At 44.7% G+C, this 26,735-nt stretch overlaps 1 protein-coding gene across 3 annotated transcripts; it reads right to left on the reverse strand.

The window, feature by feature from the left end:
* Positions 1-207: 207 nt before the first annotated feature.
* Positions 208-26,056, reverse strand: CHMP6 (charged multivesicular body protein 6). 3 transcript variants are annotated; one of them, XM_073554719.1, is made up of 9 exons: positions 24,515-24,637; positions 23,179-23,288; positions 21,762-21,849; positions 18,668-18,754; positions 18,519-18,584; positions 18,333-18,413; positions 14,443-14,500; positions 13,315-13,399; positions 208-1,684 (listed from the first exon to the last, which is right to left on the reverse strand). In XM_073554719.1, the coding sequence occupies exons 1-8, from the start codon at positions 24,545-24,547 to the stop codon at positions 13,347-13,349; spliced, it is 576 nt and encodes a 191-aa protein (XP_073410820.1). In that variant the 5' UTR covers positions 24,548-24,637; the 3' UTR covers positions 208-1,684; positions 13,315-13,346. The 3 variants fall into 3 exon arrangements, with proteins under 3 accessions (XP_073410820.1, XP_073410821.1, XP_073410819.1); XM_073554720.1 differs by lacking the exons at positions 208-1,684; positions 24,515-24,637 and adding an exon at positions 25,900-26,056 and having other exon boundaries at positions 11,703-13,399; XM_073554718.1 differs by lacking the exon at positions 208-1,684 and having other exon boundaries at positions 11,703-13,399; positions 24,515-24,634.
* Between the last annotated feature and the right edge of the window lie 679 nt (positions 26,057-26,735).

Below are 26,735 nucleotides of genomic sequence, written 5' to 3' on the forward strand. Positions count from 1 at the left end.
AAGGTAAAAATGTACATTTATAGCTTTTTCTGGAGTGTTTAACTTGAGGACAATCACGTTTGATGCTCCAGCAATAGTCAGCCATCATATGTACATCCCATCTACCCTGGTAACGGTCTTCCATAACCTTCAAATCTTGGTGAAATCGTTCACCTTGCTCATCGCTAACAGCACCAAGATTTTCCGGAAAGTTGGCAAGATGGCAATGCAGAAAAAGTAGTTTAATACTCATGTTGCAACCAAGCGCTTTGTAGCTCTCCAATAGTTTCTGAACAATTTCTTTGTAATTACTTGCACGTGTATTTCCAAGAAAGTTCTTGACGACGTCTTTGAATGATAACCAAGCATTCTTCTCAAGATCTGACATAGTCCCGGTGAAATGTTCATCTTTGATGAGCTGTCGAATTTGTGGACCATCAAACACACCAGCCTTGATTTTTTCAATGGACAGTCCAGGAAGTGCCAACATGATGTACTTAAAACAGTCGCCGTCAGTTGGCAATGCTTTTACAAATTGCTTCATGAGACCTAGTTTTATGTGCAGAGGTGGGAATAGTTATTCTTCCTGTCAACAAGTGGCTGATGTAGAATGTTAGGATCTCCAGGTTTAAGACCAGATCTTGGAGGCCAATTCGACTCAACCCAATGCTTTTCTCGAGCTCTGCTATCCCACATACAGAGAAAGCCGGGATACTTTGTGTACCCACGTTGCTGACCAAGAAGGAAGCAAACCATTTTAAGGTCAACACAGATGATCCAATTGTGTGTCATATTTCAATAACTCAATAACTCTCTTTACATCTCCATGTTCTTCACGAAGAGAGACAGAATGCCCAATAGGGACTGCACCAAATAAATTGCCATTGTGTAGAAGGACACACTTAAGACTCCGCTTTGAGCTATCAATAAACAGTCGCCATTCATTTGGATTGTACATTGAAAGCCCTAATTCTTGTAGTAAACCAGGAATATTATGGCAAAACACAAAACCGCTGTCACACCGAAAGTACTGCAAAAATGTACTTTCTCTAGTACGAAAGTATGATACCTTCGCTCCTTGTTCAAGTAACTGTTTCTAATTCAACCTTGATGCTAGTAATTCTGACGCTTTTTTTGATAAGCCCAATTCACGTGCTAAATCATTTAACTCGTGCTGATCAAATCCCTTACGAACTGAATCCTTGTGACTTTCAAATTCTGCATCATTGATGTCACTGTGTTCGTCAACATCACTCAGAACTTCTAGAGATGGTAGCTGTTCGAAAACTGGCACTGGAATTTCAGCTGAATGAGGCATTGGTCTGATAGCTGACGGTAGATTTGGATATTCTATTTTACTTTTATTTTTCCTGTTAAATCCTGATGTTTTCACTAAACAGAAGTAACAGTCTGTGGAATGACTTTTTTGCTCTCTCCACACCATGGGGATACCAAATGCCAACTTTTCACGTGTTCCTTTGGTCCACATCCGTAAACTCTTGACACACTGCTTGCACACTATGTGAGGGGCCCATGGCTTATCTTGATCACCGAGTTTTACTTTAAAATATGCAAAATATGCTTGTTTGACAAATGCACGGATGTTTGCCCTTTGAACTGAAATGGTGAAAACACCTCAAATATAGCAGAAGGAGTCAGGGTTGTTTAAGCATTTACGACGAGAGGAAGAAGGAGCAGACATGATCTGAAACAAAGGAAATATGTACATAAGTAAATAAAACACTGAGATGGAAAGTTACAAGCTTTGAAAACTAACAAAGAAAAAAAATCATAAAAGATATATAAATTACAACTAAGCGCCCAATGTAAAGAGAAAAGCTATCACAAATCCTATTTATTCCTACTATGATACATTTTTTGTGTAAAGATATTGATAATTATGACGTATTGGGAGCTGTACACACCTCTCGCCACACTGTCTCAGTTGTGACTACTCTTACAAGTTGCCACGTAGCTCTATATGAGTCGAATTGTACTCAGATAACAAGTCTTATTACAGAAATCAGTGCAATTGTGCTTCTATGGCAGGTAAGTTGAGGAGGAAAAACTTGACGTGATAGAAAAAAACTGAGTACATTTTTGGAATCAGCATGCCAATTTTAGTATAAATCAGCTCATAAACCTAACTCAACAGAAATTTTTCCCCAGTGTTATTTACTAACTATTTTGTGTCACATAACTCTGGTTTAACAGAATAAAAATTCAAAATTTGAAAATTGGGAAATTTTCAAAAATGTTGCCAAATTTCCATTTTTTTCACAAAGAAAAACAAAAATTATCGACCTAAATTTACCACTAACATCAAGCCCAATATGTCACGAAAAAACAATCTCGGAATTGCTAGGATGCGTTCCTGAGTTATTACCTCATAAATGGACACTGGTCAGAATTGCAAAAAATGGCCTGGTCATTAAGGTCAAAATAGGCTTGGTCATGAAGGGGTTAACCCATTAAATACCGCTGTCAAAGTCTGACAGCGGCATTTAACATGCACTTCCGGCATTCATGCCGTAAATCTGCCCATCGGTGACCACGTCACATGATCGCGGGTCACCAATGGGTTGGCAAGACAACCAGAGGTCTCCTAGAGACCTCAATGGTTGTCAGTGCCGGATTGCTATGAGCGCCACCCGGTGGGTTATGATAGCTTCTAGTCTCCCATGGAGACTATTGAAGCATGCCAAAAGTAAAAAAAAAAAAAGTTTTTTAAAAATATTAAAAAAAAAATTAAAAATACAAAAAGTTCAAATCACCCCCCTTTCGCCCCATTCAAAATAAAAAAAATCAAACTTACACATATTTGGCATCGCCACGTTCAGAATCGCCCAATCTAGCAATAAAAAAAAAAAAAAAAAAAGATTAACCTGATCGTTAAACAGCGTAGCGAGAAAAAAAGTAAAAACGCCAGAATTACGTGTTTTGGTCAGTGTGATATTGCATTAAAAAGAACATATCTGCACCAAAATGGTATCATTAAAAACATCAGCTTGACGCACAAAAAATAAGCCCTCACCCAAACCGAGATTACGAAAAATGGAGACGCTATGGGTATCAGAAAATGGTGCAATTTTTCATCCTGCAAAAAACAAGCCCTCACGTGGCCATTTTGATCAAAAAATAAACGTTATTGCTCTGGGAAGAAGAGGAGCAAAAAATGAAAATGCAAAACCAAAAATATATCTGGTCATTAAGGGGTTAAGAGTAAAACTGTATTATCAATTTTTACTTCATACGGAACGGCATTTAAAGCACCCCCTCCAAAAAAAAACAGAATTGCTGTTTTTTGTTCATTCTGCCTCCCAAAAATGGGAATAGAAAGCAATCAAAAAATGTGATGTACCTGAAAATGGTACAAATAAAAATGACAACACGTCCCACAAAAAGCAGAAATTTGTGAGAAATTATAATTCTCAAAATGTTGATGCAAAATTTTTTTTTGCAAAGAAAAAGCACTTATTTTCATCAGGAGAGATATTTCCCCTGTCTCAGGTTACCCAACATCAGCCCTAAGCCTCCCCAGAATTGGCGCATTAAAGGTACTGTCACACTAAGCGATATCGCTAGCAATATCGCTATAATTTGTGACGTTATAGCCATATTGCTAGCGATATCGCTATGTCTGATACTTACCTACGACCCGCTCCCCCGCTGGTTATCACTGATCGCGCGAGAACGTCCAGGACTGTTTCTCGTCGTCAGCTTCCTGCGGCGCTTCCTGTGGAGAGACGAGCGTGGAGCCGGGCGGGAGGACGTCAGGATCGCCTAGTGTGACAGGTAAGTAGCGACCCCCATCCCCAGCGATGGCGCTGGTGAGATCTGCCTGTGTGGCAGCTCACTAGCGACCACGTAGCGATGTACCAGCGATCCTGACAGCGTCATATCGCTGGTCGGGATCGCTGGTACATCGCTAAGTGTGACAGTACCTCTTTAGCCTCGCTCTTCCCACATGCCCTGTGGCAGTGTCAATTGGAGTAATAGGGTTGATGTCACCTTTGTATTGTCAAGTGACATCAAGCCCAGGGGTTAGTAATGGAGAGGTGTCTATAAGACATAGTAAGTATTGAAATAAACACAGCAAGAATAAAATCCTTTATTTGAAATAAAACTGCACACCATTTTACACATTTATTTAAAAATAAAAAAAATTATACTCACCATATGCCTAATCCATTGAAGCCCATGTTCCTTGTAAAAAAACAAATAATAAACAACCATATCCCCTCACCTGTCCCACATCATAATCCATCTCTGCGACATCTGATTTTCAAAATGAACGGTGCCATGATGTACCGTGAGGTGTTCTGCTGTTCTGGCACCACCCAATGGTATAAATTTCTGTGAGGCATATGTGTCAATATGTTCACTGCACCCCTAGATGAATTCATTGAGAGGTGGTGCAGTTTGTAAAAGAATGTTATTTATGGTGCGTTTCTGCTGTTCTGACACCTCAAGGGCTCTGCAAATGTGACATGGCACCCTCAAACCATTCAAGTAAAATCTGAACTTGAATATGGTGCTCCTTCCCTTCTGAGCTTTGCACTGTGCCTCAAAAGTAGTTTTTGACCACATATGGAGTATTGATGTACTCAGGAGAAATAGCACACGAAACTGTATCGTGTGATTCCTCTTATTACCCTTGTGAAAATTAAAAAATTGGGGCTTTATGTTATAAACTTCTGTGAAGCACCCGGGGGTTCAAGGTGCTCACCACATCTCTTGATACATTCCTTGTGGGGTCTATTTTCCAAAATGGAGTCGCTTGTGGGGGTTTCCACTGTTTAGGCACATCAAGGGGTTGCCAAACGTGACATGGCATCCGCTAATGATTCCAGCCAATTTTGCATTCTAAAAGTCAAACGGGGATCCTTCCCTTCCTAGCCCTGCCGTGTGCCCAAACAGTAGTTTTACCCTATATATGGGGTATCAGCGTGCTCAGGAGACATTGTACAACAATATCTGTGGTCCATTTTCTCTTGTAAAAATAACAAATTTGGGGCTAAAAGAACATTTTTGTGAAAAAAAAAAATAGATTTTTTATTTTCACTGCTCACAGTTATAAATTTTTGTGAAACACCTGGAGATTCAAGGTGCTGGACACAAATCTAGATAAGTTCCTTGAGGGGGTTCTCTTTCCAAAATGGGGCCACTTGTGAGGGGTTTCCAATGTCTAGGCGCTCTCAATTCCAGACAATTTTGCATTCAAAAAGTGAAGCTGTGCTCCTTCCCTTCCAACCTCCTGCTGTACGAGCAAGTATTGATTCTCCCCCCATATGGGGTTATTGGCGTGTTCAGGAGAAATTGTACAACCATTTTTGAGGTCCCTTTTCTCCTGTTACCCTTGTGAAAATAAGGAAAAATAAAAAAAGGGTCTGAAGTAAAAATTTGGTGAAAAAAGGTTAAATGTTATTTTTTTTCTTCTACATTCAATGGATTCCTGTGAAGCACATGAAGAGTTAATAAACTTATTGAATGTGGTTTTGAGTACTTAGAGGGGTGCATTTTTTTTAGAATGGTGTCACTTTTGGGTATTTTCTGTCATTTAGACCCCTCAAAGTCACTTCAAGTGTAATGTGGTCCCTAAAAAAACAGTTTTGTAAATTTTATTGTAAAAATGATAAATCACTGGTCAACTTTTAACCCTTCTAACTTCCTAACAAAAAAAAATGTTTCAAAAATTGTGCTGATGTAAAGTAGACATGTTACTTATTAACTATTTTGTGTAACATAACTCTCTGGTTTAAGGGCGTGAAAGCTAAAAATGTGAAAACTGCTAAATTTTCACCAAATTTCCGAGTTTTTAACAAATAAACGCAAGTCATCATACAAATTTTGCCACTGTCATGAAGTACAATATGTCAAGAAAAAAAAAAATCTCAGAATCGGCGGGATCCGTTGAAGCGTTCCAGAGTTATAACCTCATAAAGTGACATTGGTCAGAATTGTAAAATTTGGCCTGGTCGGGAAGGTGAAAACAGGCGGAGGGGGTGAAATGGTTAACGTCATATTTAAAGGATATGCAGATCCCATCACAGAGACCAGCATCGCATCTACAGGGGTTAGACAAAATAATGGAAACATCAACAAAAGTTAATTTAATATGGTGTAGGTCCACCTTTTGCGACGATTACAGCCTCAATTCTCCGAGGTATGGATTCATACAAGGTGTGCATTATTTCCAAAGGAATTGTAGCCCATTCTTTAGTTAAAACACCCTCCAGTTCTTTGAGCGATGATGGCGGCGGAAATCGACGTCTAACTTGAATCTCTAAAATCGACCATAAATGCTCAATAATGTTGTGGTCTGGCGATTGTGGGGGCCAGATGAGATGCTCAACTTCATTGCAATGTTCCTCGTGCCATGCTTTAACGATTCTAGCTGTATGAATTGGTGCATTATCATCCTGAAAGATGGCGTTCCCCTCCGGGAACAGTGCTTGAACCATAGGATGCACTTGGTCGCCCAAAATGCCTAAACAATCTCGGCTGTTAATTCTTCGATGAAGGGATATCATTGGCCTGGCGGATCTCCACAAAATAGCACCCCAGATCATCACAGAACCTCCACCATGCTTTACGGTTGGGAGAAGGCAGTCTGGATGGAATGCTTCTTTCGGCTGTCTCCAAACGTACACTCGGCCGCAGGTCAGAAATAGGGTAAACAATGATTCTTCTGAGAATATCACGTTTCCACTGCTCGAGGGACCAATTCTGGAGGTCTCTACACCACTCTAAACGCTTGGAAACATTTGTCATTGCGAGCAGCGGTTTTTGAATTGCAACTCTTCCATGGAATCCAAATTTGTGCAGCTCCCGACGAACAGTTTTCGTGGAAACTGGGTTCTGCAGGTGTTCATTGAGCTCAGCAGTGATTTTTGGAGCCGTGGTCTTGCGATCCTCTCTCACAATTCGCTTTAGAGTCCGACGGTCTCTCTCAGTCAACTTCGACTTTCGGTCGGACCTGTGCTTTGCTGCGGACGTTTTTCCTTCTCTTTCAAACGCAGTCATTACTTTGGAGCCAGTACCTCTTAACACGCCAAGCATTCGGGCACTTTCCGTTACACTAGCGCCTGCCATACCAGCACCGACAATTTGGCCTCTTTGAAAAGCCGAGAGGTCTGCCATCGGTATCAGGTTCTCATCAATGTGCTTACAATTCTGCAAAACAAACAGTTAATTTACATACACATATCACAACACAAATAATCAGCTACAGAACATTACCATATGTCACGGTTTGCATGTTTATAACATGTTCGAAGATTATGATGCCAAAATGTTAGGTGTTTCCATTATTTTGTTCAACCCCTGTATCTTGGAAACAGTTCCCTGAACTGTGCTCAAGATGTGGCTGCGCATGTGCGGCTCTGTTTCTTTCTAGGGCGCATGTCTATCTCCTGAGGGCGCATATATAGTTGAAATTTGTGGCAAATATTAATATCGGGGGGGGTGTCGCAATATACAGGATTAGGTTCGGGATCTGATATGTAGCCCTGTCCTTTTTATATAGGCAGCTACCCTTAAAGCAGCCACTCCCATTGACCCGCTGCTGGAGTATCACACCATGAAGGGTTCTTCCACATTTCTGCAGTTAGTAATAAGTAATAATACCTTGAGACTCACTGCTTTCCTCGACGGCTCGCTCATTACTGGTAATGTTCTGCATGAGCAAGAAAATTGCTGATGAAGGGATTTTCTAAAACACACAGCAAGTAAGTCTGATGGCAGTTGGGAAAAGAGGTCAAGACATAATAATAATTGCTCTGCACAATGTGCCGGGGCGGTTATGACAGTAGTAATGCTCACAGGGAAATGACAGCCGTAGGGATAGGAAAAGCATCATCTGATAATCCAAAAATGCAAATAATGAAGACATTCTTTGTAGTGCAAGACTTGCAATATAATGTTCATTCTGAACGAATGGCAGATTATGGATGAAGTGTAATTATATTTATATATATATTTCTGTATGACTTTGATAATCCAGAATATTTAATTAGTACATATATCATGTGCTACTGGCCTGCCCTAGTAAGTGCCCATCTTCATTGCATTTCTGGAATTCTGTTCATGAATCTGAATTAAAGGGGTTGTCTTATATATAAAAAAACATAAAAAACAAAAACAAAAACAGATTACCAATCTGGAGGATAAGTTCCATATACAATCATGGAGGTGTGACTGATGGGACCCCCATCAGCAGACCAGGGGTCCCAGAGTTGTGTGTGAATGGAGCAGTAGTAAGCATGTGCGACCACTGCTCCATTCTCTGTCTAAAGGAGTGGTGGTTGCACGTGCTTACTACGGTTTCATTCACTGCTTATAGAAGTGGTGGTTGCACATGCTCACTACCACTCCATTCTGCTCATAGGAGTGGTGATCACACATGCTCATTATCGTTCCATTCACTGGCTATAGGAGTGGTGGTTGCACATGCTCACTACCACTCCATTCTGCTCATAGGAGTGGTGATCACACATGCTCATTATCGTTCCATTCACTGGCTATAGGAGTGGTGGTTGCACATGCTCACTACCACTCCATTCACTAGCTGTAGGAGTGATGGTCGCACATGCTCACTACCGCTCCATTAACTGCCTACAGGAGTGGTGGGACACATGTGATTTTTCATCAAATGAGGTAGGGCTACACAAAACCACATCCAAAGATGGTTATTTTGAGGGTGTTCCTGGAGGGTGTGATTAATGTCCAAAATTTTGCATATATTTTTTGAAGCATGTTCTAAATCTGGGAGATTTGCAGATAATTAGGAGAAAGGTAAAATATATAGGAATTAAACCAGGTGCCATCATAACATCAGTTTTTGATCGATGGTTATCTGATCTTTGTGATCTCACGATCCTGAGAATGAAGGAAGATCTAAATCCCTTTTTACTTTCTCCCTGCACAGTGGCGTCTCAACCACTCGATATGTAAGGAAACTGTTTTGCAGCTCCAATAATGTGAATGGGGGTCTCTCTAGCCCCCTCCTTTGCTGCTATGCTGGGAGTGCCACTGTGGGAGGAGATGCAGTGCAGATTCAGCGCTACAAACTCTTCTTTCGCAGGATCGTTGGGGGTCCCAGAGGATGGGAGCTATATGGGAATTTCCCAGCAAACGCTTTTTTATGGCGAGATACTTAAAGAGGGATACAAATGTAAACATAGGGAAGAGGGAGGTGGGCTTATCGCAGACATATAAATGAGCTCCCTTTCCAGGTACTGCTTGACACCAGCACACTTCCAGTCACCCACAGGAGGTCCTTCTGCCCCCACACCATTTTCCAAGGCTTTAGCACGTTAACACTTTCCTGTTTGCTAATATTACAGCACCTGCAGGGACCACATCCCTGTGTCACTTCCTAAAAAAGACAAAACCAAGTTTGAATGGTTGCCCGGGTGGTGAAGGCCTCAAGTATTATTATGACCTTGGACCATTATTGGAAAAGCTCAACGTGTGGTTGGCACAGTGGAGGGCAGATTGGTGTGGCAACACCTATAGTGACACTTATCTGACAGCGGCAGGTGTCACAGATGACAGAGATGGAAGGAAACATGCCTTTCTGTTGTTGAAAACTACAAATAACATGCTAAGAGCTGGGCTGGGTTTCCGTATGTAAAAACAGGGCAAGCTGCCGATGTGTCCGGCTCCGTGTCCTCACTGCAGGCTGGTGCTGGAGCTGCCTTTACATTGCATGCTGCAATATTTTTCCACGCAGACCATCAGATTTCATGGAAAATTGACCATAAGCACTGACCCACAGGTTATAATGGGTCCATGGCACACGTAGACCCATTATACACCTTTTTAGATTTGCAGCTGTTAAACAGCAGCAGATTGAAGACCTCGCTCATGCAGAGACAGCGGACAGAGTGTGACGCCATTTCTACACTGGTGCAGGAAATAATGTAGTCTCCCCTGCAGATATATAGATGATAAATAAAGAGGTATTCCTATACTACACCTATATGGCACATCACTAGGACATATCATACATTCACACATGCTCGATTGGTGCCCATCGTTGAGAGTCCTGTTTCCGCCAGTCACTAATTCCTAGTTGCCACAGTCTCTACAGCTGGGACGCTGTCAGGCATTGATTTTAGGAGAATGATGACAGTACTCCTTTAACGATAACTATTAGAACTCTCGCTCCCCAACGATCAGCTTATGTAAAAGTCCAGGTTCTCCAAGAAGCTGCTTGCCTGTAACCCTTTTAGGACTGTAAAAGTTTATCATTCCACTTTAGGACTCAGTCTTGAACCAAAACATGAGACGGAGGTTGTACACTCTCTTTAACAAGTGAACGACGTACGTGCTGACGGAGTCCCCGTATGCTGTCGTGCATCATTTTCACCCATATAGGCCTATAGGGGGCAGGCAGCAGGACGTAGTCGACTGTGTCTTTCTGCCAACCTCAACTAGGCATATATAGCTGAAAATGATGCACTTCAGAGCACACTGACTCCGTCTGCATCATTACAGTCAATGGCCCCATCAGCGCATACGCCCCAATCACATTTTGTGGAAGTCTGAACGCAAGTCCCAATAGAGTCACTGAACATAGGGGGCTAATGTAATGTGAACTCAGCCTAAGGTTTCTGCCAGAACATAACCAATTTTATTGTAAAATGCTTGGATCTTAAGGTGTTGAGGCACGATCAGCATAACAGGAGAGCTGCGAATCATATCATGGACGGGTAATAGTATGGCCGACCAACCCACATTATTACATAAGCTGGTGACAATGCAACACCCAGCTCTGCACCATGTTCATACTGTGCAGGTGTACGGCAAGCAGCACAGCTATAAAGGTCAGCTCTGGCCCCTGGTGGGGAAGCTGGGTACTGCCACCATTGTGTGCACTGTGGATGATGAAGCTGGGGAATTATGTACCGCTATTGTCACCATTGATCAAGTGCTTACCTAGAAAGGGGGGAGAGAATATTTCTGACAATGCAGAAGATTCTTTGTTGAATCGATGAGACTAGAGGAAAAGCTGGAGGGAATGAGGGTCTGATTCTCTCAGCATCCTACTCAGTGGGAGGTGGGTGAAATGCCCCTGTGTGCATGTGAATCACAATGTGAGGGGTGAGATGCAGCTGAGTCAAGGAGATCATCCCACGCTCGCACTACGTGGGAGTACAGCAGGCAGCGAAGCTACAGCCCAGCGCACTCACATCTCGGAATTGTCATTGCTCCGCATCCAGCCATTATACGAGCAGAGCACAAGCCAATCCAACAGGTCACTTTAAGTCTTAAAGAGGTCCTGTCACCTTCTCCTAACATGTCTGTTTTAGTAAGTACTTGTATTCCTCATGAAATAACAATCCTGGAACATATATTCCAGAATTAGCAGAACAGCACAATGCAGTCACAGACTGACTGCACACTCGAGCCCCAAGCCTGGACAACCCCTTTACAGTTAATGATTGTATCAGCGTTAATGTCCAAATCCTATTTTTTCAAGTGTTCAAAGGAGCCACTGATGAGTGGATAATATGTGAGGTGAACATGGCGAAAGACGATGACTACAGACATAGCTTTATTGAATGCCATAAAGTCATTGTCCAGATCCGGCAAAACTCTTACACTGCGTTGATCTTGGTTAGCACCTAAGAGTACAGCATATACCCATGGGGGCTTCTTCACTTTCCTCTAAGGACCCCAGCCCACTGCTGGCGCTCATACTTCACGACCACGACTTTTGGTGCTTTATACATTTTATTAGGATTTTTAAAAACACAAAATTGAAAATCATAAAAACTTCAATCTTCAAAATTATCATTAAATCGCAATGGCCAACATCACACCCCTACTGTGACTGGGCGGCAGCAGGAGCGGTCCCTTCTGTGCAGGGGATAAATATATATCTGGGTGATGAGGTTTCCATTCTGATATATTAGGAGCCTCCCCTGTCATAGATTGCAAATAACACTATAGAGCAATCTCCTAGGGCTGTGACATGTGAAACAGAGAATATTGGCCTTAGTACTTAAAGTGGTGTATAGTATTAGAAAACATAATTGCTTTTTATCTCTACAGCGCCACCCTTAACCGCAGGATGTGTCCGATATTGCAGCTCAACCTCACTCACTTTAAAAAGAGCCGAGATACAAATATCAGACAACTTGTAGACAAGGGTGGCAGCGTTTTTTGGACGACATCAGCCATGTTTTTCTAATCCAGAAGTAACCTCTTTTGTTGTAAAATTCATGGGAATGTTGGCAATTCTAAAATTTTCATTAACTCTCAGCCATCATGTACACACGGGGCAGCTAAATGCTACTGGGCCCTTGTAAGAAGTGCATTTGGGCCACAGAAAAATGCATCGCAGCACCACACCAAACTTCAGGACTCTCCCCAGTCCCAAGCTGAGCAGTCCCTTCTGCAATATACTTGCTGTTTAAATTCCTCTCCCTATTCAAGACCTCCGCTTGCTGTCATTGAACACCTCAAGCAGTGACCGGAGTGCATGCATCAGCCTGTATATCTCCAGATATGCTGTTTTAAGGCACTCCAATATAATGAGGTCTGCACCTTGATGAATCCTGGTGAGGAAAGCGTTGATCACATGACCACAAGGTGGACAAGACGTCTGGAACCGATTAAATATAACCATTTTGTATTTCTTTTTTTTCAGTGCTCGTGTACTTTTTAGTGCTTTTATTCTGAATCTTCATTATAGCAAATTGAGTATACAACCAAAAAAAAAAAAAAAAAAAAAAAAATCTGAACCGCGCATGCACAATGATGAAAATCCATCATGTCGAAGTACTGGTTACCTTCCACCATAATAAAAATGGAAGCAAGTTCAAGATCTGGACACAGGGCTCCTGGCGTCGTCAGTGTAGAAGGGTACCTGTGGTCCTTGGTAGGACCCAGATAATACATAGGTGGCAGTTCTCGAATTGTCCAGTCTGCAGTAATTAAAGCCACTGATGCCCATACATTATACAATGTAAAAACAGCAAACGATTGGAGGGGGCACGACTGCGCCACCATGGATCATCTCTCATTAAATCATCTACAACAGACAACACAGGCTGTGCGATACTGAAATCCCACTGTTTAGTAAAGAGTTCATGAGCGACTAGTATGTCTCCCGCTGTTGGAAAGGCTGTCCAAAGGGCAGATTTACCACCCCCCGAAGGCTGGAAGAGGCCACCCTAATGTAAACCAGAGAGGGCGATGCAGTTTGTCACATTTCACAAGGAGCTAGATGCACCCTTTTCCCTCCCTGTAGGAATAGTGGGCAGAGCATTCAAGCATGGGGCTCCCTCTGGGGGTACAAGAAAAAAAAAAAAGCAAACATACAAACTTTCCAACTGCACGAAGTGGGCACGAGGTTAGGACGCGGCCACCAGCTGTGGTTGGGGTTTGTTCTTGATGACTTGTTTCTCTGGTGAAAGAATGCAAAAGGAGAAAAGTCAGTTTCCAATTGCAGACTGCGAGTCAATGTATGGCCAAGTTCACAAGACTGTAGTTTTGGTGTGATTGCTGCCCTTAAAAAAAACAAAAAAACAAACATACACTAATCAGACTGATGGTATTCATCCAATCCCTGCATGTGTTACCGCTGTCTAACAGCCACGAGATATGCAGTCACAGGGACTCAAACATATTTATTGAGTACGCAGAAAGCACTCGGTTAGCACACGAGTATGCTCGGATAACGCCTTATCCGAGGACATTTGCTAGAGGTCATGAGATAAAAAAGGAGCTCAGAAAAAGTTACACACTCTAGCGTAACAAGAGGGTCAATAATGGATTTCTCAGTTAACTTATTATGCAACTAGGCCAAACAGTACACATTTCATGAAACCTTTTGAATGTAAAAAATGTGTAGGATTTAAAAAAAACAAAAACAAACAAAATTGGACTGGCATCACTCCAACCTCTGAGCGCAGGGTTCCCTGATGATCTCATGACATTATGTCACGAGAGCACTGCAGACTACCAGCTAACACTGATTGGCTGCAGACTTAACTGTCCATCAGGGCAGACGTTTCCTCTAACAGATCTGTGAAGGCTGCAGTCCATCAGAGAATGTCAATAGGCCGCAGTGCTCCAGTGACATAACGTCACAAGATCAATAGGGAACACAGTGCTCAGAGGAGCAGAACCGGTTCAGGAGGTAAGTACGCTTTTTTTTTTTCCTCTTTAATTTTATCAAGCACATTGGGGCTACTGAAAAGGAGAAGTCTAGTAGTGGACAACCTCTTTGAACAGCTAAAATTCAAAAAGTCCCACATAAACCTAAACCCTCATGCACACAGTATGCACTATGACTTTTTTGCACTTCCACATGAGTCTGACCTCATACCGTATGAATCACTTAGGAGAAAAAAAAAAAAAAAAGTCCTGTCATGCTGCATCAGCCGCCACATTACAGATGTATGCTCCCCCCCTCGGCAGGAAGCAGAGGTATCAACAAAGAGCTACCTGGAGTGGTATCGGCGGGGAGCTTCTCCATGGGAGCTTCTGGGAGTTCCAGGTCTTCCTGTAAGGAAGAAGGAGATGTGAAACACTTATTACAATCTAGCATAACACATGGCGCCATCACACAACGTGTTTCAGGCTGCTCATTTACAAAGTGCACCCACACCACTGGGTTTGCCTCAATCTGTGAGTAGTGAAGTACCAACATACACCCAGACCGTTGACATACAGACCACAGACATTGGATAATAAGATGGCAGATGCTGCTATTTCTATGAGATCTGCAGTTATCTAATATTTATTGGACCCCGAGATATTTTCTGAGACTTTAGCACCAAACAGCTGGAGCTGAGTCTTCAGTCAGTTAAAAGGGTTGTCTTGATCAAAATGTTTGGCCCCACAAAATAAAAAAAGCCTATACTCACCTCCTGTTCCGGAGTCTTTCCCCATGGTGTCGCCATTCACGGCCCCGGGGCTAGAGAGCAGTTGTTACGACACGTCATGCCGGCAAACAGTCAGCGCTGGTGTCACTGTCCCCGCATCGGGACATGAAGAGGATGTCCGGGCTGCAGTTGATCTCAGACTTCCTCTTCCTGCTCAATTCGACAGGAGGCGGGGACAGGGATGCCAGCGCTGATTGGGGTATGAGAAGTTGTACAAGTAGTGGATAACTTCTTTAAGAGGAAAATCCTCTGATCTCTGGCTGCCACTGATTTCCATATTCAAGATGCGGCCATTGCTTTGCATGTGGTGTCAGATTTCCAGTACTGGAAATCTCTGGGTAGTGCTAAAGGGTTGTGACATTCCCTATAGGCACCTTTCATTATGAGGTCACAGGTTTTACTAAAATTTGTATCGACGACCTAAGAGACCATTGGATTTACCCTTTACCTGCCTCTAATCCATAAGCTCAACACAATTGGGTCTTTAGTAACGATTGCATCTTCTCACTTGTATTCATGACATGCAAGAAGAATACAGTTAGGTCCATATATATTTGGACAGAGGCAACATTTTTCTAATTTTGGTTCTAGAGATTACCACAACAAATTTTAAACAAAACAATTGAGATGCAGTTGAAGTTCAGACTTTCAGCTTTCATTTGAGGGTATCCACATTAAAATTGGATGAAGGGTTTAGGAGTTTCAGCTCCTTAACATGTGCCACCCTGTTTTTAAAGAGACCAAAAGTAATTGGACAATTGACTCCAAAGCTATTTCATGGACATGTGTGGGCAATCCCTTTGTTATGTCATTCTCAATTAAGCAGATAAAAGGCCTGGAGTTGATTTGAGGTGTGGTGCTTGCATTTGGAAGGTTTTGCTGTGAAGGGAACAACGGTCAAAGGAGCTCTCCATGCAGATGAAACACGCCATCCTTAAGCTGCAAAAACAGAAAAAACCCATCTGAAAAACTACTACAACATTAGGAGTGGCAAAATCTACAGTTTGGTACATCCTGAGAAAGAAAGAAAGCACTGGTGAACTCATCAATGCAAAAAGACCTGGGCGCCCACGGAAGACAACAGTGGTGGATGATCGCAGAATAATCTCCATGGTGAAGAGAAACCCCTTCACAACAGCCAACCAAGTGAACAACACTCTCCAGGAGGTAGGCGCATCAATATCCAAATCTACCATAAAGAGAAGACTGCATGAAAGTAAATACAGAGGGTTCACTGCACGGTGCAAGCCACTCATAAGCATCAAGAATCAAAAGGCTAGACTGGACTTTGCTAAAAAAACATCTAAAAAAACCCAGCACAGTTCTGGAAGAACATTCTTTGGACAGATGAAACCAAGATCAACCTCTACCAGAATGATGGAAAGAGAAAAGTATGGCAAAGGCGTTGTACAGCTCATGATCCAAAGCTTACCACATAATCTGTAAAACACAGCAGAGGCAGTGTGATGGCTTGGGCATGCATGGCTGCCAGTGGCACTGGATCACTAGTGTTTATTGATGATGTGACACAGGACAGAAGCAGCCGAATGAATTCTGAGGTATTCAGAGCCATACTGTGTGCTCAGATCCAGCCAAATGCAGCCAAACTGATTGGTCGTCGTTTCATACTACAGATGGACAATGACCCAAAACATAAAGCCAAAGCAACCCAGGAGTTTATTAAAGCAAAGAAGTGGAATATTCTTGAATGGCTAAGTCAGTCACCTGATCTCAACCCAATTGAGCATGCATTTCACTTGTTAAAGACTAAACTTCAGACAGAAAGGCCCACAAACAGCAACTGAAAACCACCGCAGTGAAGGCCTGGCAGAGCATCAAAAAGGAGGAAACAACGTCTGGTGAGGTCCATGAGTTCAAGACTTCAGGCAAATTTCAAAAACTGACCGTCACATCCAAGCATAAGCATAGTGTGAACAGGTGCTTAACCAAGAGTCACCAACTCCTATACATTCAAGCAAAAAAGGAAGCACACTGTAGCGCCAAACCATGCAAACATGAAAAATTAATTGCATTACTGCATTAGAAGTATGAAAAATTGAGAAAGTTTAGCGCATAAAATGGCCAAGTTATGTGTACCTGGAAGCCACGTTAAAAGGCATTTCTCGTTTTCCAGGTTCCTATTCTATGCCAATCCTCACTAAGACTGTAGTCTCCATCCTCTGACTGAGCACTCCACCTGATAGCTGCAGGCGTTTTTAATCAAACCAGGGCCAATTCCCCTCCACAGAGATATAGACTTCAGTCCTGACAGAGGATTTTTCATAGGTTCCCATTCAGATGGAGACTACAGTCTTAGTGAGGATTGGCATAGAATAGGGACCTGGAAAACGAGAAATGCCTTAACGTGGCTTCCAGGTACACATAACGTGGCCATTTTATGCGCTAAACTTTCTCAATTTTTCATACTTCTAATGCAGTAACGCAATTCATTTTTCATGTTGGCATGGTTTGGCGCTACAGTGTGCAAGACTTCAGGCAGTCATTTCCAACAAAGGGTTTTCGACCAAGTACTAGAAATGAACATTTACTATTATTTAATCTGTCCAATTACTTTTGGTCCCTTTAAAAACAGGGTGGCACATGTTAAGGAGCTGAAACTCCTAAACCCTTCATCCAATTTTAATGTGGATACCCTCAAATGAAAGCTGAAAGTCTGAACTTCAACTGCATCTCAATTGTTTTGTTTAAAATTCATTGTGGTAACGTCTACAACCAAAATTAGAAAAATGTTGTCTCTGTCAAAATATATATGGACCTAAAGGTACTGTCACACTAAGCGATATCGCTAGCAATATTGCTATAACTTGTGACGTTATAGCGATATTGCTAGCGACATCGCTGTGTCTGATACTTACCTACGACCCGCTCCCTCGCTGGTTATCGCTGATAGCGCGAGAACGTCCAGGACTGTTTCTCGTCGTCAGCTTCCTGTGGAGAGACGAGCGTGGAGCCGGGTGGGAGGACGCAGGATCGCCTAGTGCGACAGGTAAGTAGCGACCCCCGTCCCCAGCGATGTCGCTGGTGAGATCTGCCTGTGTGGCAGCTCACTAGCGACCACTTAGCGATGTACCAGCGATCCTGACCGCGTCATATCGCTGGTACATCGCTAAGTGTGACAGTACCTTAACTGTAGTTTGGCTGAATTTACCCTCACAAATAGTCAATGCAGCATTTTGAGGTGAGAGGGACTGCCAACATGGTATCAGCAGCCGCCTGTTAGTTAAGTGGTCGTCGCCTCTTTCCTTAATGCAAATGTGAGAAGTTTTGGATGACCCAGAGTAAAGTTGAAGCTAAATGCACACAGCTATATCTGGGGCTTTACTTGGGGTGGGTGCAGGAAGGTTTACAGAAAGGAAAATTGTTATGTAACTTCTGCCCATAAATGCTACTCTCACCTGCCAAATAATGTAAAATCAGAACCCAGCGTACCTGAGTGATGGCCTCCAGCTCCTCCAGAATGGCCTCCTCGTCCTCTGTCGTCAGGCTTCCTGCTAGTAGTTCATCAATTTGCTGCAGACAGAGAAGCAGAGTTCATGCTGGGTCTCCAATCATAGATTAAGCCTTACAGAGCGCCATGTCCCCATCACGACATGTACAAGGATGCTTTACACTTACCCGTTGGTATTCTATTCCTTCCTGGGTTTCATCCATAATCCTCTCCACTTCTTCGATGGACATAACCTAGTGCAAATAAATAAAATATACACAAGTTCTCTCCAAACAACAGGGACAGAATTGGCACCGAATCTCAACAACAGACCCACCTCATGCATCTTCTTCAGGCAGTCATTACCGATCTTCAAACCTTCAATCACTTTCATCTCGATCTGTGCAAATTCTATGTCTTCCACCTACCGAAAAAAAACAAACATTTGCACTAAGGAAAAAAAAATGATTTCAGGAGTGAGGGAAATGGGATCCCTCCTCCAACCCTTCCAGATCTTCCCACATTCAGACAAGTGATCATCAGTATTACTAAAGCCGCAATACTCTACAACAATGAAGACTGCACCAGAAATCTGAGGTGTCCAGCGGCATCTGGCAGCTGGTGCTATAGTCCTGGACATTGAGAGGTGTGACCTCCGGATATGATCGATCAGATTGAGATCTGGGAATCTGGAGCCAAGTCCTCACCGTTCCTGACTGGCCATTATACCATTGACAGGACCAGACGCATAATCCGGCTGCCATTGGGGCGGTCTGTACAATGTTTAGGTAGATGGTACATATCCACATGCCCGAAGTGTCCATCAGTGCACTGGCCCATCTCACTGCCAGCAGTGGCCTGTTCATCTCTCATGTTGCATCCTAGTGCTATAAGTTATTTGTGCACCTGTACCTTACATTAAAGTTGAGTGGTCTATACTTTTTTCTCTTTTGTAGTACCTTTCTATCAAAACCAAAGAAATGCAACGGCCACCTGTTGGTGTAAGTGCAATGTACAAATGTACAATCACATCGTGGTCATGAATGGGCAGAACTTAAAAGAAAATGATCAAATGCCCTGCAGTAAGTAAATAAATAGTAATTGTACAAGTAAATAACATAGGGTACTTCGTTGACACAGTTTTGAAAAAGAAAAAAAAAAAAAGTGTAAAAGCCATCCCACAGCAACAAGGTGTACCCCAATCTGGATGGCCCTCTCTCTAATGCCCCAGTATGTACGAAGTACTATTTACTTAAGCCCCCGTTACACACTGCGATATCGCTAGCAATATCGCTATAAAGTCACCAATTTTGTGACGTTGCAGCGATATTGCTAGCGATATCTCTGCATGTGATACTTACCTCCGACCGGCTCCCCCGCTGGTTATCGCTGATAGCGCGAGAAGCTGCTGGACCATTCCTCGTCGGCCACTTCCTGCGACGCGTGGAGGCGGGCGGGAGGACGCAGGATCGCCGCGTCTGACAGGTAAGTAGCGATCCCCGACCCCAGCGATGTCGCTAGTGAGATCTGCCTGTGTGACAGCTCACTAGCGACCACCTAGCGATTCACCAGCAATCCTGACCGCGTCATATCGCTGGTGCATTGCTAGGTGTAACGGTACCCTTACTCCAGGGTATTTTCTCATTTTGTTTTTATTTTAGGTTAGGTTTGTTAATGACCACAGTGTGACGGTTCATCAACATATTGCAGTGCTGTGGTTCCACCTTTTTGGGCTGTGAATCTTGTCTATTTAGCTTTCCACGGGCAGGTGTTTAAGCAGTCAGGCCCGGGTCATGCTCTGCTCTTATCTATTGCGGTTAGTTGGCACATAGAGAGGTTTTAGTTTAGAGATAGGATCATCAAGATTGGGGTACACCTTGTCATGGTGGGATGGTTTTTACACTTTTTTTTAACCCCTTTGAGACGAAGCCCTTTTTAGTTTTTGCGTTTCTCTTTTTCCCCTCTACTTCTTTCCAGAGCCATAACTTTTTTATTTTTCCGTCAATATGGCCATGTGAGGGTTTGTTTTTTGCAGGACGAGTTGTACTTTTGAAGGACATCATTAGTTTTACCATATCGTGTACGGAAAAATGGGAAAAAAATTCCAAGTGCAGCGAAATTGCCAAAAAAGTGCAATTCCACAACGGTTTTTTTTTTTTTTTTTTTACTATGTTCACCAAATGCCATTATGATTCTCCAGGTCATTAAGAGTTCATAGACACCAAACATGTCTAGGTTCTTTATTTAAGTGGTGGAAATAAAAATCCAAAGTTGTTAAAAAAAAAAAATAAAAAAAAAATAAAAAATTAAAAATTGCGCCATTTTCCAAGACCCATAGCTGGGTGACTGCTTATTTTTTGCGTGCCGCGCTGCGATGCTGTATGTGTCCTGAAAGAATTGTATCTTGGCTGCGGTGCTCTGTGTGTCCTGATACCTTTCTATCGTATCTGTTATGCTCTGTGGTGCGTTCTGACACCTTTCTAACATAGCTGCCATGCTCAGTTATTCACTTCACCTATCAGTAGTATTGATTTTATAGCTGTTGGTGCATTTGCATCACAATTACTTTTCTCAGGTCGCCAAATTGTGCAAACAAACTGCTGTCAGGATAAAATAAGCGACAGAACAAACACTAGGGCCACACTATAAAGGTACAGTCACACTTAGCGATGCACCAGCGATCCCGACCAGCGATATGACGCGATCAGGATCGCTGGTGCATTGCTAAGTGGTCGCTAGTGAGCTGCCACACAGGCAGATCTCACCAGCGACATCGCAGGGGTCGCTACTTACCTGTCAGACGAGGCGATCCTGACGTCCTCCCGCCCACGCGGCACTCGTCTCCACAGCAGGAAGCTGACAACGAGAACCGGTCCAGGACGTTCTCGCACGATCAGCTATAACCAGCGGGGGAGCGGTCGGAGGTAAGTATCAGACATAGCGATATCGCTAGCAATATCGCTATAACGTCACAAAAAACAGTGACGTTATAGCGATATCGCTTAGTGTGACAGGCCCTTAAGGGTATGTGCACACGGTGCGGATTCTGCTGCGGTTCCGCAGCGTTTCTGCAGCTGCGGGTCCGCAGCAGATTCTGCTGCGTTGTACAGTACCTTTATTTCCTATGGAAATTAAAAAACGCTGTGCACATGCTGCGGATTTTTCCACGCGGTTTTGCTGCAGTTTACAATCCGCAGCATGTCAATTGTTTGGTGCAGAAACGCTGCAGTTTTACACCTCATCCATTATGAGGTGTAAAACCACAGGGCAAAACCGCAGATAAACCGCAGGACTTTTGTCCTGCGGATTTACCTGCGGTTTTCTCTCCAAAATCCGCACACCAAAAAACTACGTGTGCACATAGCCTAAGACCGCAAGATCTTGCATCCCAAACAGATACAAAGGCATCGAGGTTGGACAATCAGACTTACCATTTTCTCCAGGTTACTGATCTGATTATCCGTCTTCTCCAGCAGCTGCTCTTGATATCGCTTCTTCTTTAGTAGCAATTTGGCTTTTCTACAGGATAAAGCACAAAATGTGACTGAATAACTTTCTAACATACTCTGTCTATTAATTCTGGATAGTTATCAAGATATGTGTTTGCGGTCATTGACACTGCCTACACTTGTATCCACCTCTATGAAGGGAGTTTTCATCCTGTAAAAATAAAATATATCACTTTTCACTTGCAGCAAACAGTGATATTGAAAATTATGCAAAAATAAAAAAAAAAGTTTTAATTACACAACAATTAAAGGGCTTTTCCTGATCTGGACATCCATGTGCAGCAGCTCTCCTCTATCTGATCACATGGAGGCCACCGTCTGACAGCTACCATACTCATGTCCTACTTTTGTGTCGAGAGCTACTGCAGAAATCCTTTAAACCAGTGGTCCGGTTTCAAGCAAGACCATTCTTCCATGGCCCGGCAGGGCGGGGATGGAGGTGTGGCAGGGGCGGGGCTTTGATCATAAGGGGGCGGGGCTATGGACACGGTTGTAGTGTAGCAGTGCATACTTATAATTAAATGATAACATTTATAATGTGACTCAACTCACCATAGGTTTTGAATGAGTGCTCCATCACCCCATCATTGCCTTCACCCCATCACTCCCTTCTCCATCACCCCCATCATGGCCTTCTCCCATTACCCCCTCATGGCCTTCTCCCATCACCCCAGGCATCATGGCCTTCTCTCCATGTCCCCATCTCCTCCAGCGCCAGGCTCCACCTACACAAACACAGACAAACACACATACATACATGTACACACACATTATATATACACACACAGACAGACAGACAGACAGACATACATACACACATATTATATATACACACACCACCTCTCTCCTCTCACCTGTCCGCAGCATCGCCCACGCTTCCTCGCTCTGACACAGCAGCGGCGCGCTCCTCTCTGTGTCAGACAGGAAGCGCGGGCAGGAAGCTGGACGGGTCCTTGCAGCTCCGCTCCTGCTATTCCTTCTTGCAGGCAGCGGAGCTGCTTTGATCGCTCCCTGGCTGCCGCTACACATGAGGGCAGTCTAAGAATTGCTGCGCGCCGCCCCAGCCCCCGCTACGCCACTGACCGCCCCTGGCTCCCCTTGTGTCCGCGGACCGGCAAGGGCACTGCAGCGGCCCGGTGCTGGGCAGCAGACCGGCGGTTGGAGACCCCTGCTTTAAACAAAGTCTGTCTCCCATAAATGCATCAAACTAACTGCACAGTGTGAGCGGGAAACAACAGCCTCCGTGTGTATCTAAATTAACAGTAATTTTCTTGGGTAGTGCACCGCTAACATGTACAGTCGCAGGGAGCGGCCATAGTGCAGCACTGACAGAACCTACTCTTTCTTGCCATCGTGCAGCAGCTGTTTGGCCACCTCCCGCTCTCGCTGCAGCTGTAAGGTGATCTTCTTCTGGTACTGCTTCAGCTTGTCTCTCTGCTGCTTCAGTTGCTGCAATAAAAAAAAAAAAAAAAAAAGGAAAGGGAAGCAGATTCTTGATCTTATTCACGCATGGAATTCTGCAAAGGATTTCTATCCATAAATGGGAACAGAGAATTGCTCTTATCTATTGTTCTCCTTGATAAAGTCATGAGCTCCGCACTATATACAATGATCCACAGAGACAGAAGATTAATGGAGGTGCTTACAGGAAGGCTCATAATCTGGGTCACATCTACCTGAGCACTGAGCTTCCAGACAAGGGGATTACAGTAATCCCGACTCCTGGCTGTTGGATCTGTGAGCAGAGTCATTAACGGAGACACTACGTTCAACTATTATAACACGGTACAGACGTTTGACATTATACCGACCTGTATTAGGCTTCTTTCACACATCCGGCTTTGTGTCTCCAGCGCCGTGCGGCGAAAAGCCGTAGGGGCGGATCCGGTATGTGCCGGAGACACCGGATGCCTGTGTGGCCGGATACGGTGGCGCCCACATTTAAAAGAGCAGCGCGAGACTCAGTCTCCGCGCATGCGCTCTGAGAAAAACCAGTCCGGCGCTGTCAAAAAAAACGTTGCCGCGAACGTTTTTTGCAGACGCCGGACGGCTACTTTTTGCCGTATCCGGCAAAAAACGGATGCGCCACATACCCATCTGGCACGGTGCGGCGACAATACCGGATCCGGTTGTTCCAAATTTCGCCGCATCGTGCCGGATTCAAAAAGCCGGATGTGTGAAAGCAGCCTTATACTCCAGAGCTGCACTCACTATTCTGCTGGTGCAGTCACTGTGTACAAACATTACTTATCCTGTACTGATCCTGAGTTATATCCTGTATTATACCCCAGAGCTGCACTCACTATTCTGCTGGTGCAGTCACTGTGTACATACATTACATTACTTATTCTGTACTGATCCTGAGTTACACCCTGTATTATACTCCAGAGCTACACTCACTATTCTGCTGGCGGAGTCACTGCGTACATACATTACTTATCCTGTACTGATCCTGAGTTACATCATGTATTATACCCCAGAGCTGTACTCACTATTCTGCTGGGACAGTTACTGTGTACATACATTACATTACTTATCCTGTACTGATCCTGAGTTACATCCTGTATTATACCCCAGAGCTGTACTCACTATTCTGCTGGTACAGTTACTGTGTACATACATTACATTACTTATCCTGAGTTACATCCTGTATTATACTCCAGAGCTGCACTCACTATTCTGCTGGTGCAGTCACTGTGTACATACATTACTGATCCAACAGTGGAGGAAGCGGGCCCAAGGGAGGGCAACCGGGGAGGAAGCGGGCCCAAGGGAGGGCAACCGGGGAGGAAGCGGGCCCAAGGGAGGGCAACCGGGGAGGAAGCGGGCCCAAGGGAGGGCAACCGGGGAGGAAGCGGGCCCAAGGGAGGGCAACCGGGGAGGAAGCGGGCCCAAGGGAGGGCAACCGGGGAGGAAGCGGGCCCAAGGGAAGGCAACGGAGAAAGAAGCGGGCCCAAGGGAAGGCAACGGAGAAAGAAGCGGGCCCAAGGGAAGGCAACGGAGAAAGAAGCGGGCCCAAGGGAAGGCAACGGAGAAAGAAGCGGGCCCAAGGGAAGGCAACGGAGAAAGAAGCGGGCCCAAGGGAAGGCAACGGAGAAAGAAGCGGGCCCAAGGGAAGGCAACGGAGAAAGAAGCGGGCCCAAGGGAAGGCAACGGAGAAAGAAGCGGGCCCAAGGGAAGGCAACGGAGAAAGAAGCGGGCCCAAGGGAAGGCAACGGAGAAAGAAGCGGGCCCAAGGGAAGGCAACGGAGAAAGAAGCGGGCCCAAGGGAAGGCAACGGAGAAAGAAGCGGGCCCAAGGGAAGGCAACGGAGAAAGTAGCTGGCGTAAGGGAAGGCAACAGAGGAAGAAGGCGGCGTAAGGGAAGGCAACAGAGGAAGAAGGCGGCGTAAGGGAAGGCAACAGAGGAAGAAGGCGGCGTAAGGGAAGGCAACAGGGGAAGAAGCGGGCGTAAGGGAAGGCAACAGGGGAAGAAGCGGGCGTAAGGGAAGGCAACAGGGGAAGAAGCGGGCGTAAGGGAAGGCAACAGGGGAAGAAGCGGGCGTAAGGGAAGGCAACAGGAGAAGAAGCGGGCGTAAGGGAAGGCAACAGGGGAAGAAGCGGGCGTAAGGGAAGGCAACAGGGGAAGAAGCGGGCGTAAGGGAAGGCAACAGGGGAAGAAGCGGGCGTAAGGGAAGGCAACAGGGGAAGAAGCGGGCGTAAGGGAAGGCAACAGGGGAAGAAGCGGGAGTAAGGGAAGTCAACAGGGGAAGAAGTGAGGGAGGGCAACAGGGGAAGAAGCGAGGGAGGGCAACAGGGGAAGAAGCGGGCGTAAGGGAAGGCAACAGGGGAAGAAGTGAGGGAGGGCAACAGGGGAAGAAGTGAGGGAGGGCAACAGGGGAAGAAGTGAGGGAGGGCAACAGGGGAAGAAGTGAGGGAGGGCAACAGGGGAAGAAGCGGAAATATGGGAAGGCAGAGGAGGGCGCAGGAGAGGTAACAGCCGGCAGTACAGGGGCACAGAGAGTAATACCAATAGAGGGCGTGTCAGTCACTGGGCAGGAAGTTCACCCGTGTGTTATTACCAGCACGGCCTTGTCCTGCTCAGTGACCCGGCTCCGTCTCTTCCGGCCGAATATGTTGCCCATGTTGCCCCTCCGGTCTCCTCATCCCCTCCTGTCCAGAGCGTCCACGCCGCGCTGCACCCTGGTACTACCGGCTTCAGTACGGAAACTGCGAGGGGCCAAGCCCTTCCTACTGACGTCATCGCTGCAGCCTGCCGGGAAGTGTAGTCCTGCAGTAGTAGTGTAGCACACAGTGCCAGTCATTGGTAGACAGCGAGTACACTGCCTGGTGTGCGCTCAGACACTGCACCGGGGCTGCAATGTGCCTATAAGACCATACAGACACGCCATGCCCAATTAGTGCCACATGCCCACTGGATATTAACCCCTGCACACCACAGCCAGTGTTCATTTTCACGCTTTCGTTTTTTCCTTCCCTTTTTCCAGTCATTATACCCGTACGAGGCTGTTTCTTGCGGGATAGTTGTACTTTACAATGTCTCCGTCCATTTTTCCATGTAATGTACTAAAAAAAGGGGGAAAAAATTCCAAGTGCGATGAAACGTTGAAAAAGCCTATCAATCAGAGTTTCAGTTTTGTAGTAACGTTTGCAGCTGGGCAGCCACTGGGGTGTCCCGTATGCCTGTGGCTGCCATGTCAACCCATCAGTGCCATGCAATTGTGTCTTGTGGCCAAAGGGCGTGGTGCCGGCACGCTCTGGCAACCCAACCCTTTAAATGATGTCATCAGTGATTGCAGCATCTAATGGGTTAAACAGGAGCTCGGCTGCTGATAGTACAGCTAGACTTAGTGATTATAGGGAGGATCAACTTTGATTGTATATGGTAATATTTTCA

Source organism: Dendrobates tinctorius, unplaced genomic scaffold (genome assembly GCF_039654945.1).
Source record: "Dendrobates tinctorius isolate UK_male_01 unplaced genomic scaffold, ASM3965494v1 ptg000212l, whole genome shotgun sequence".
In the NCBI taxonomy this organism is placed as follows: Eukaryota; Metazoa; Chordata; class Amphibia; order Anura; family Dendrobatidae; genus Dendrobates; species Dendrobates tinctorius.